Raw genomic sequence first — 10,960 nt, forward strand, 5'->3', positions numbered from 1 at the left:
TGAAACAGGAGCCCTCTGGATTGCCTCTTTACAATGATCATCAGAGCCCACACGAATAGCTTTATGTCTTAATACAGCATTCACTCTCTTGCTTCCCTCCGCATTTGCCACAGTGATGCAGGTTCAACGACCTGTAAAGGCAGCCTCAAATAATAAATGGCATCGCCATGAGATCCAATAGTCTCCTCAATACGCTCGTTCCTCACATCAAGTCTGCAAGACGGAAGTGTCGACGCAACATCCTGCCACGCCTCAATTATACGAGGGCTCATCTCCATATCCCATGTGCCGCGCCATGTGATGGATGGATAGTCATTCTCATCCACACAATACATAAACGCACAAGCATGGTCTTTTCCGCCATTCCAGAGCACAAGCGTTCGCATCTTGGGCATTCGCCGCACAAGCTCTCCAGCCCGACAAAGCAAAGCTTCAATCGTCCCGCGCTTTCCGCCATCACTTTGCAGTAGCTGTGATGTGAGCGACAGAGTCTGAAGGTTTGGCCAGATCCAAGTCGGCTGGCAACTTGTAAACATTTGCTCGGCGTCGACCATGAAGGAAACGGCAAGATGGTGCAGCTCCAGGCTTTTGTGGGCAAAGGCCTCGTCGTATCTGTCGTGGTGGCCCACACGTTGTCTTTGGCCGTCAAATGACGATAATGCATCGTAGAGCTCGGTTGACTCTTGGAACATGACCATTCGTTGGACAGATTTGGGCAGGCTACTCTGAATGATCCAAGAGAGATCTATCCTCAAAAAGTTAGCAAATGAAACGATTTCTTGCTTTAGGGTATTGAAAACATACATAGGTCGTCGTGCTCTGTCCAACGGGCTTTCGAATACCACGGCTCGTAGACGATATTCTCAAGACAAGGCAGCTTTTGGAACAGCTCGGGCAAGGAAAAGGAGACAATGCGACGGCGGAGCTGGCGGCGAATCACAAGCTGAGTGATTGCTCTCACTGTTGGCAGCGGGTTGGAGGCGAGTTGATGTTCATCCAGCCTGACAGGATACAAAAGCTGGTACATGGCTGAGCGTGCAGGAGCCTCAACTTGCGCACCGTGAAGCCAACCATGGCGTGGATCGTGATGGTGATGGTCAGCTTCGCCACGAGTTGCTGATTCTTCGTCATCGACACAGTCGGAAGAGAAGTGCAGATTCCTGAACCAATGCTCCGAGTCGCTAGGGCACACCACGTTGAGCTCCAGAGTCAATCCATTTCCCGCCTCCCACTTGCTGAGAATCGAAAATATTCTCCGTATCGCCTTGGTCACAGTGGGCCCCAAAGTCTTCAATTGTGAGTTGCGTTTGGAGCAGCATCTTGTCCTATATCTTCGCAACTCAATGTCGAGCCAAATATGGCGAATGAGATGCCTCTTCTGCGGCGGCACCATGGACTCAAACTCGCCAAGGCGAGACGACGGGAGCTTGATCTTTTTGTAGTTTTCCTTCTCGAACACAGGTTGCCATTCTTTGCACACAGAGGCAAGGGAGGCCCAGCCAGGGGTTTTTTCGTGGGTGATGGGCTCCAGGATCTTGAGACGGAGCTCAGCTGGCAGAGATGCCCACAAAGTAGGGTTGCGAGAGGTCATTTTATGGTTTGTCGTGAGAAATTCCGCAGTCGTTTTGAGCTTCCAAATGGGTTTAGACGTTACGTGTACGTGTCACATACACTTTCAAAAGAAGGCTGAGGAATTCACAATGACTTTAGTAATGAATTATTGAAAAACTACGGCTTAGATATCGTATATACCTATCAGGTACGCTCTGAAACTAAGCCTAGAGAATTACAATAACTTCAATACTAAACTATTGTACACTGCAGCTTGACAAACAGAATGATGAAGAATGAAGAAAATCTGCGAGAGACAGAGGAGGGCGATATCCTTTATATACACGACTTTTCGCGCCTCTGAACAGACTTTCCATTTACTTTTGCGCCTCAAATCTAATAAAATGTAGCCATGGTTGCTTCAGTAGTATCTATAGCAGCACTGGTTTGACTTTAAATAAGGGGATTGAAGTGCAATAAAGTACCATGACGCGCCAAAGAATTTTCTGGAAACCTTTTCTACTAGGAACTCTCTCTGATCACTCCTCTGGTGAATCTTTTTCGTGCCTATACAAAGCTTAGGGAGGCAAAGTGAAATTATCTAACACTCTATTACAAGAGAATACGTTACCAGGACCCCCTTAGTGCGCGACGGTATACATTGGAATGAAGTGGACAAGATCCATATCGTAGGAGTTTAGGGATGTAGCTACTACCTTACTATGTTCACGTAGGTCAATACGATACAACTATTCTCGGCGTATAATTCAAGCCGCAACACTAAATCAGCCATATATACATCTCTTATCGTTCCGTTCACGGTCACCCCTATTCGGTGGAAAGCTTCACAAACATAACAAACTCTGGTGAGTCACAAGCGCCGAAAAGGCTCATGCCACTTTGCATAAGTCTCAGACATATACCAATATCAAAATAGCTATCCACACGTACCAGCAAGCAAAATATACTTTCTTTTAATCTACTCTTATGCTCCTAAAACTCCACCAACCATGAATGATGTCAAGCAAAGGAACCCAAAAAATGGGGTATCTACACAATACATATGTGACTCTTTCATAGCCGACTTGAATGCCGGAAGAAAAAAAAATGATGCTTTCCCCTTTGCCCTGTCCTCAATAAATACCAATATCATCCATCATGCTTACAGATACAAACTCTGAGCAGCCACGATATCTCTCCTAATCTTTCCTAGACTCTCCTCAAACTTCTTCGTCAGGTCGTCATTGCCCATAACCTTGGCGGCCTGAGCCATCTGTCGCAGAAGCTCCTCAAGACGGCGGAAAATACGAATAAACGAACCCTCGTAGACGTTTGCCATTTTGCTATAGAACACAGTGTTAGTTCCAAAGATATTTCCAAAGATAGAGTTTGTGGTTAGATAGCATTGCTTACCAAATCTCAACAAATGGTCGTCCCTGCGCCCACGCATAAATCGTCTCCATGAGCTGCCACTTCAAGCTCTGCGCATATTGGTCTTCATTGACATCCAGCTTAGACTCCTGGCTAACCTTGGCAATCAATCGAGCCTTGGCCTGGATTTCGCGATACGGCTTCTGCAGCTCCTCCTTCAATGCCTGGGTCTCAATCTTCTCGTCAAAGACGAAGCAGCTAAGAACAGCGGCAATGGTCTCAGGAGTCATCTCGTTGAAGAATCGGTCAAAGAGAAGCTCGGACAGGAGCAGCTCATGGCCTTCGGTAGAAGAAATCTCGCAGGCAACGCGGGCTTTCAGCTGAACGACCTCGGCATCGTTAATGAATCCGAGACGACGCAGCACACGTTTTCTGGATTTGAGTTCGTCCAGCTGCGCAATGCTATGGGCCTTGGCAATCTCCTTCTTCTTCTCCTTAATCTTGTCCAGGATCTGAACCTTGACGTGGTACTGATCCCACAGTGAAGGAAGCATAGGAGACATGTGCAGGGGGTTAGTTACGAGCCTGGACTCGAGAACCTCGATTTTTCGGAGAAGCTGCTTAAAAGATTCATCCGAGATATCCATGTTCTCCAGGGGATCCAAGACAGGCACGCCGTCTGGGAATCTGCGCTGCACTTCGCTCAAAGCCTTTGCGGAGTCTTTGCGATCGTCGTCAGACTTTAGGCCTTCCTTTGGCATAAAGATTCGGATCTGGCTGATCGCCTTAATGCATGTCAGGAGGCAAGGCACGACTGCGAACATGCCATCATCGTCGGTGGAGGGCTTAAGGCCGGGTGGCATTTCTCCAGATGGCTGGCCAGGAATAATCTCCGCACTTGACTTGGAAAGGTAGAGAAGGACCTCGATGATGTGGGACTCCTGGGGCGGGTAATCAGGCTCACCGAGCTTGGGAGTCCGTCGCGGGTATTGATCAGTAATGACGCCCCAGCCAAAGTCGAGTCCACCACCAATCTTCTCTACAGACTCCTTGGGATTGTGAATCTGCACAAGTCGGCCAGGTTGTAAGAAAGGTAGACAGTAGTTCGGGTGTTGAATGACTGCCCGCATGTCCTTTGTGTATGTGTTTAACTGTTGTCGGATCGTGTAGTAATCCTTGACGGTGGCTTCGTCTGGTATTGTCAGAGCATCCTTCTCCTGCTGCAGTGCCATCAGATCCTTTTCGAGGCTTGGGACGCTGGCTGCGTTCTGGAACTGGTGGAAACATCTCTCCAGCATGAACTCAGGAGAAATAGCCTCAATTCTGAGAAGGTTAAGAATCATGTTGTAGCCCAGGTAGAATGCAGAGTTGAGTCTATCCTGCTGGCCAGTGACAATCTGCTTAGCGGTGTCTGGCTCAAGCTTGTCGTCAATCATCATGATGACAACACCTCGGGCATCAAGACCACGACGACCAGCACGTCCGGCCATCTGAACGTATTCCGATGAGGTGATTGGTCGAATATTGACACCATCCCATTTCGTAACCTGAGTAAAGACAACTGTCTTGGCAGGCATGTTGAGACCAATAGAGAAGGTCTCAGTCGCAAATAGCACTTTAATCAGAGACTCCTGGAACAGAATTTCGATTGTCTCTTTGAGAATTGGCAGCAGACCAGAATGATGGACACCAACACCCTTCTGCAACAACGGCAGGAGGTTCTGGATCTGCGGCAGCTCTCGGTCTTGTTCTGACAAGCTCTCAATAGCGCTCTGGAAGACCTTGTTTACCATGGCCTTTTCAGAGTCGTCGTTGAAGTTGAGATTGGAAATCTTGACCGCCATGTTTTCAACCTCCCGTTTGGAGAAATTGAAGACAATGACTGGGTTAAAATTCCTCTTAATCGTCATTCGGATAATCTTGTTGATGTCGGAGCCTTCATCAGCGCCGCCCTTGTTGGTTTTCTTGTTCTTTCCCTTTCCTTTCATCTTGGCGGTGAAATCGGCAGGGTCAGAGCCCTTCTTCTCTTCAACTTCGGCCATAACCAGGTTGAAGTTCTCCTCATTGAAGTAGCCCTTTTCGTCCACCACCATTCTGGCTCCTTTTCCTCCAGCCGGGTAGAAATAGTTTTGTAGTGGAGTAGGTCTGAAATCAGTGTAAACGACGTGGCAGGCCTGGTGGTGGATCTTGGCAATCCATTCGGCAAACTGGAAGGCGTTTGGAATGGTGGCAGACAGGAAAACGTATCGGACCTTGTCGGGAAGCATGATGATTGTCTCCTCCCAAACCACACCTCGAGTTTTGTCTCGCATGTAGTGGATTTCGTCGAATACAACCCAAGCAACTTCGCGCATAATCTCGGAACCGCGATACAACATGGATCGCAAAATCTCCGTGGTCATGACCAAGCAACTTGCCGTGGGGTTGATGGTAACATCACCAGTCATCAATCCAACATCTCCGAAAATGGCCTCAAAGTCTCTGTATTTCTGGTTACTCAGGGCCTTGATCGGACTGGTGTAAATGACCCTCTGGTTGCGCTTGAGACACTGTGCGACCGCGTATTCTGCCACCACCGTCTTTCCCGCACTGGTGTGTGCCGACACCAAAACACTTTCGTCGCGCTCGATCGATGCAACGGACAAGCTCTGGAAGGGATCCAGCTTGAAAGGATATGTTCGCGCGGGCTCTTCGGGCGACTTGTGCTCGGAAAGAGGAATGTACTCGTAGTTGAGATCGGGCGGAAGCGCCACCTGATGCTGGATATTGTGTGACAGAACGAGCGACGCATCCTGTGAAACAAATGTTGAGGCGCCCGCGACTTCTCTTGACTCTGCTGTCTGGAAGTTGTCGGTCATGACCGGCCCAGCCTCATCGGTCTTCTTGCGTCGCTTCTTGTCCTGGTGATCGGGCGCATCTGAGTCCTCCTCGCCCTCGGACTCCTCGTCTCGAGAAACCTCGGCGGCATCAGCCATACCGACGTCGGCATCGTCGTTTGCCGCATCCGCCACCGCACCCGCGCTGCCATTCATCGCTTCGTCGGCCTTTCGCTTCTTGCTCTGGGCTCTGCTGCGGCTCTTCTGAGGCGTTCTCTCATCTTCGCTGTCGCTTGGGGCCTCCGCCTTGCCGTCGAAAACATCAAACATGTCATCCATCTTGCCGATTCTGTATTGTAAACGGAGCTATGAATAAGCAGAAGGGTATGTCGAAGTTGGGGAAAAAATCGGTATGCTTTAAAAAACCGGCGTCGATCGATCCTGGTGAGTGTGGAGCCGGTTTGCTGTAACTTGCTTGTTTATAATCGCAATGCAAAGCGTTTCACGGTAGTTCAAAATTCCAGGTTGATGGCAAAATGAAAATAGCAAGTCAACCAAAGAAGCCAGCCAGATTAGCCAGACATTGAAGTGGAATTCCACGTGAAAGGTATCGATCCTTCAAAATGGTACAAAAACGCAAAGATTGTTTGACGAAATATTTCCCTGAAAAGAAGTGGATTTAGAGCGGCAGAAAGAAAATCGTTCTGCTTGTCAGAGAAGGCGGTGAGGAGCATCGAGATCCACGGGTACTTTGAGCCCACCGTCTGTCGCGTGCAAATTCAGGTACCTCTGTTTAATTCTCCGTACCAGGATTTTAGCAGCTGCATTACATAAGCCCATCTCGAAGCTACAGCTGCACGTGACGAGCAAGCGGCGTTTTGACCTCAATCGAACGATATTGATTCGGGAAGCTTGATACTGTGAAGAACAATCTCAACTCGCCTCAACCGCCCACGTCACACCAATCCCGACGTCCGCAAAGGTCAGCCTCGTCCAGAACTCACAGCCATCGCGGCTCAAGACTCCAGACAACTAATTGGCCCTCGCTACAGATGATTGCCCGCGCTGCCACCCGCACCACCTCCATGGTCGCCCGCCGAGGCTTCCACACCACCCGCCCTCGCATGTCCTCGCCCTACCACTACCCCGAGGGCCCCTACTCCAACCTGCCCTTCAACCCTCGCAGCAAGTACTTTGGTGCCGGCTACTGGACCTTCATGACCGTTGGCTTCTTCGCTCCCTTCGGCATTGCTGGTGAGTCGAGAGCTGCCCCGCCATGCGTCGCGATTTTCGGCTATGCGATGCGGCTAACACGCAATGACAGTCTACCAGACCTACAAGACCCAGTAAATTGCTGGATCGATTTGGATCATCATTATGAGGCGGATGCTGGGCGTCGTGCTGTACGGATAGCGAGTTGCTGGGGTGGAGTAAATAGCTCGAATAGACGTGAGGCCAATCGCAGTCACATATGTAACAAAATCTTGTCTTGTGCCAAATCTACTCTGCGACCACTAAATTGGGTTGATATTCATCGTCATAAATCGTCTTATACCATAATTGTCCCAGTCTATGAATGGTAGGGGTAGTCTATATATTTGTTATATGCCATCTAAAAGTACAACTACATGAATGCTGAGATATTTACAATCATATCGCTAGAAGCTCCTCACAACCATGACGTATCATTGTTATGCCGCTGTAGCTGGGACCCGTCGTTTCGAGTAGACCGCAGGTCTCTGTCGTGGAGAATGTTCTCAAACAGTGCGTGCATGAACTGGTGGCGGTCCGGCGGTATATCCCACCTCTGAGACATGGACTCAAACGTCCGGATGAGAGCCTCGTTGGAGCAGCATTTCTTCACCGCTCGCAAAGCCCAAATGACCACCCAGCGGTCTATGCGAAATTCCTTTGCATAGTCATCGTGAGCTTGATAAAATGCTGCCAGTATGCCTTCCAGGCGCTGTTCTGACCAGTCCGAGCCGGCAAATCCTCCATGCGTGTAAAACCCCTTGAATAGGGCCAGGAAAATGGTAGGGTGAATTGATATCTTCAAATGTTTCATCTCATCCAGATATTGGGCAACTTTTTGAAGATTGCCCACTCTGATGGCATAGTGATCCACCAGCAACTTGTAGGTGTGTGAATCCGGTGTCAGACGAACGTTTGTCTGAAAGGATTTCTTCAGCTCTGGATGTTTCTTTCCGACTCGCGTAAACATCATAAGGACTTTGGTGACAACCTTGTTCATCAAGTAGTCCTTTTGAGGAATATCCGACGCCATATGGTGATCGTTTCTCATCCGCTGATATGTCTCTTCAGCTGCCGACTCTTCGCCACACCTGAGAAGGCCTGAGATGACACAATTGAGAACAACGGTATCAATCATCTCGCCAGATTCGACCATCTCTCGGTATGCAGCTCGAATGCCACCAGAGTCAAGCTTCAATCCAAAGTAATGGATGAGACTGACATGGTGAAAACGGTTAAACTCAACTCCTCTCGTCTCCATCTCCTTGTATATCATATCAGCCAGAGTGAAATTGCCCGCCTTGGCGGCAACATCAAATAGAACGTTGAACGTCACATCGTTTCCCATAATTTTGGCGTCCCTCTCCATTTCTTTCCAGATTCTCAGCGCAGACTCCATCTCCTGGGTCGTAACCTTGGCAGTATATTTGGTCGCAAAGGCTAGAGCGTAGTTCCATTGTGAGCGGCGAAGAGTAAGCCCTGCATTCTTGACATCCGCTACCAAAGCAAAATAACGCAGCATTGACTCCATATCACGCTTGTGAGGCGTCCCCATCACTCTCAAAAGTCTGTTGCGCCATTGCCACGTGAGACAGAGCATGCGTGGCTCGGGAAGCTCCGAGTATAATTTATGTATCCCATCCAGAGCGTAGCGATTGGGATGCCGCAGCCTTTGGCCGATGGCAGTTTGAAGCCGACCCAGTATTTCTTGCGTCCCGTTGTTGGTCATGGCCGTCTCGTCAGCAGAGGGATACTGCACATCGCTCTTCTTCTCGGACACTCTCAGATTTGGCCCATCGGGAGCCGCATAGCCACGCCGGTACGGATCCTTGTAGAAATCGATATACTCCTCCACAGCACCCACGTCAGATTGGTCGACATATAGCAACATCTTTCCCTTATCCTGGGCGATGGCGGGAGGCGGTGGCTGCGGCCGCTGTCGTGTGCCTGAATCGTGAGAGGCAGCGGCCGTTCCGTAGCAGCGAGCGGTGCGTCGCGAGTTCTGCGTCGATGCGGTGCGGTGCGTATCGAGGCCTGGCACAAACGTCGACAGCAGCCATTGCGAGCTCCGCGGACAGGAGAGCGGCCGTGGCTGGCGGCACGTTACCGGCGAGGCTGCCGGTCTTTTTGTGTCTTTTCGAGGCTCATGGCCAGCCACATTGCCGCGCAGACGGGCTGCCACGAGGCCGGCTGATGGTCGGGTCGACAGCACCGCACCGCAGAAAGAGCCGTCCACTCGGCCGGGGAGTTTCATGAGCGGCTCCTCATGATGCCGCAGCGGATTTTGCTTGGGGTTGGAGATTGGGGTTTGAAGGCCGAAAAAAGCACTAGAATCGTGATAATTGGAGGTGGGGCAGGTTGGTGGGATGTGTTGTGAGCTCCAGCCAATGAACGGGCGGGGCGGCTAATGTGTGCGTATGGGAATTTTATACAGTGCACTTATACAAGCAGATTCCCACATATGCTGGCATGGGATTGTTCAATTTTTTGCCATATTGAAGAATACATGCAAGAATCCAGTAAGCGACTTATAATGGATTGGTCAATTTCAACTTATCTGAAGATATTTTTATTTTATGCTCTACACTTGACAGGCAAATATACCAGTTTCGGGGCAGCATACGAGGCTAATCAGCCATTCATAGAATAAAACTTATCAATTAAACAATATATCTAACCGCATTCTAATTTTCAGGTCCATTATGAAAAGTGTCTTAATAAATTACTTATGCGGTAGGTTCATGGGAGGAAATAGTCCCGGAATATATAGTAGCTAGGAGACAGAGCGATGCCCTGGTCAATGGCAATTTTCTCTGCTGCCGGGCTGTAAGTGATGCCGATGTTGATGAGGCCGGACTGGAGATACTCTATGCTGTAGGTGGTGTCACTGGTGTACTATGCCACGCGGAAGGGCTTGGTGCCGTTAGAGACGGTATCTTTGATGGGTTTTGGAAGTCAAGAAAGGCCATGGGAAAATGGTTTCCGCGATGAGAGTGGTGACACGTACGGGCTACTATATGCGTTGTCTCAGTTCATGTTGTTTGGCGGTCTTGGCAAGGGAGCTCTGTTTGTTACAGGCGAGGGATGCGGCCTTGTCCTTGCGTAATTCTGCATTAGGCAAATTTATGCTTGGGTCGGAGCAATGTGAAGAGAGTTTAAGTCAAAAAATTAAGTGCTTGCTCCAGGTACAATCTCTACGCCTACTTGGCTCTGCAAGATCTGTCTTGTGATCCTGGGCTTCACACATCCGTGAGATTGGGTAGATGTATCTACTGTGGAGATTTCATGTTGGTAGGGGTCGTAGTACCTGTAGGTAATTCCATAGATTTCACGGAGAAGGACCAGAGCTCGAGTCGGAGTCGGGGGGTTTAGAGAAAGCCGTTTCAAATCCCAGAGTATTGTCCGCTCGCTCCCGGGCTGTCCGCGTTGTTCTCTGATGCTTCTTTTCCGCTACGCCTCGTTTTATGTTATGGCGTATTCAAGATTTGGCTTTCCAATTTGTTCAACACTAGCTGTCTCTTGTGGGTAGCACAGCTCTGGACACGGATGTCAATTACATGACGAGAAATCAAATATTGCGTATTACTCCAGGGTAGTATTGGCAAATGCGTACAGTATTTCTGACTACAAAATATGACTGCAGTACGTAATTACTGTCTATAGTATTACAGTTCAGGGGCCTCATCATGTCGGTGAGACTCGCCTTTGCATTATTACTACCAATAACCCTGCTAGGGAACCAAAAGTGATGCGCATCATCAGGAGTCTCCAACTCTCTGCTTTCTCCAAAACAGAAACAACGTCGGATTAGAAATGATCCGACAGCCTATAGGTCACCAACAGCTCTATTGGGCAGCCATGGCGTTAGAATTGAATCAAAATTGAGACACGTTGACATTGAAGCTTGACGCCGCCTCGCGTGCCGTTTTCAGCGACCCGAATCATCAACCACAGAGTCAAGGTCGCAGCAG

General features: G+C 49.3%; 4 protein-coding genes across 4 annotated transcripts; 1 reads left to right on the top strand and 3 right to left on the bottom strand.

Moving 5' to 3' along the window:
• Positions 1 to 80: 80 nt before the first annotated feature.
• On the bottom strand, positions 81 to 1,591 carry TrAtP1_009398 (uncharacterized protein; the record flags this gene model as incomplete). Its single annotated transcript, XM_066114268.1, has 2 exons — positions 81 to 745; positions 805 to 1,591. The coding sequence occupies 2 exons, from the start codon at positions 1,589 to 1,591 to the stop codon at positions 81 to 83; spliced, it is 1,452 nt and encodes a 483-aa protein (XP_065970362.1).
• A 908-nt stretch (positions 1,592 to 2,499) lies between these two features.
• On the bottom strand, positions 2,500 to 6,395 carry TrAtP1_009399 (uncharacterized protein). Its single transcript, XM_014091483.2, has 2 exons — positions 2,965 to 6,395; positions 2,500 to 2,894 (listed from the first exon to the last, which is right to left on the bottom strand). Exons 1-2 carry the CDS (start codon positions 6,075 to 6,077, stop codon positions 2,714 to 2,716), a joined length of 3,294 nt encoding a protein of 1,097 aa, XP_013946958.2. The 5' UTR covers positions 6,078 to 6,395; the 3' UTR covers positions 2,500 to 2,713.
• Positions 6,396 to 6,790: 395 nt separating this feature from the next.
• On the top strand, positions 6,791 to 7,088 carry TrAtP1_009400 (uncharacterized protein; the record flags this gene model as incomplete). Its single annotated transcript, XM_014091482.2, has 2 exons — positions 6,791 to 6,992; positions 7,063 to 7,088. The coding sequence occupies 2 exons, from the start codon at positions 6,791 to 6,793 to the stop codon at positions 7,086 to 7,088; spliced, it is 228 nt and encodes a 75-aa protein (XP_013946957.1).
• A 319-nt stretch (positions 7,089 to 7,407) lies between these two features.
• On the bottom strand, positions 7,408 to 9,243 carry TrAtP1_009401 (uncharacterized protein; the record flags this gene model as incomplete). Its single annotated transcript, XM_014091481.2, has 1 exon — positions 7,408 to 9,243. One exon carries the CDS (start codon positions 9,241 to 9,243, stop codon positions 7,408 to 7,410), a length of 1,836 nt encoding a protein of 611 aa, XP_013946956.2.
• Between the last annotated feature and the right edge of the window lie 1,717 nt (positions 9,244 to 10,960).

The sequence above is a fragment of the Trichoderma atroviride genome, chromosome 5 (genome assembly GCF_020647795.1).
Source record: "Trichoderma atroviride chromosome 5, complete sequence".
Classification (NCBI taxonomy): domain Eukaryota; kingdom Fungi; phylum Ascomycota; class Sordariomycetes; order Hypocreales; family Hypocreaceae; genus Trichoderma; species Trichoderma atroviride.

Bases quoted from the DNA above. Each gene is read 5' to 3' on its own strand.
- TrAtP1_009399 (XM_014091483.2), bottom strand. From the start codon at position 6,077: ATGGATGACATGTTTGATGTTTTCGACGGCAAGGCGGAGGCCCCAAGC. The intron at 2,895-2,964 runs GTAAGCAATGCT...TGTGTTCTATAG, and splicing joins CGACCATTTGTTGAGATTTG to CAAAATGGCAAACGTCTACG.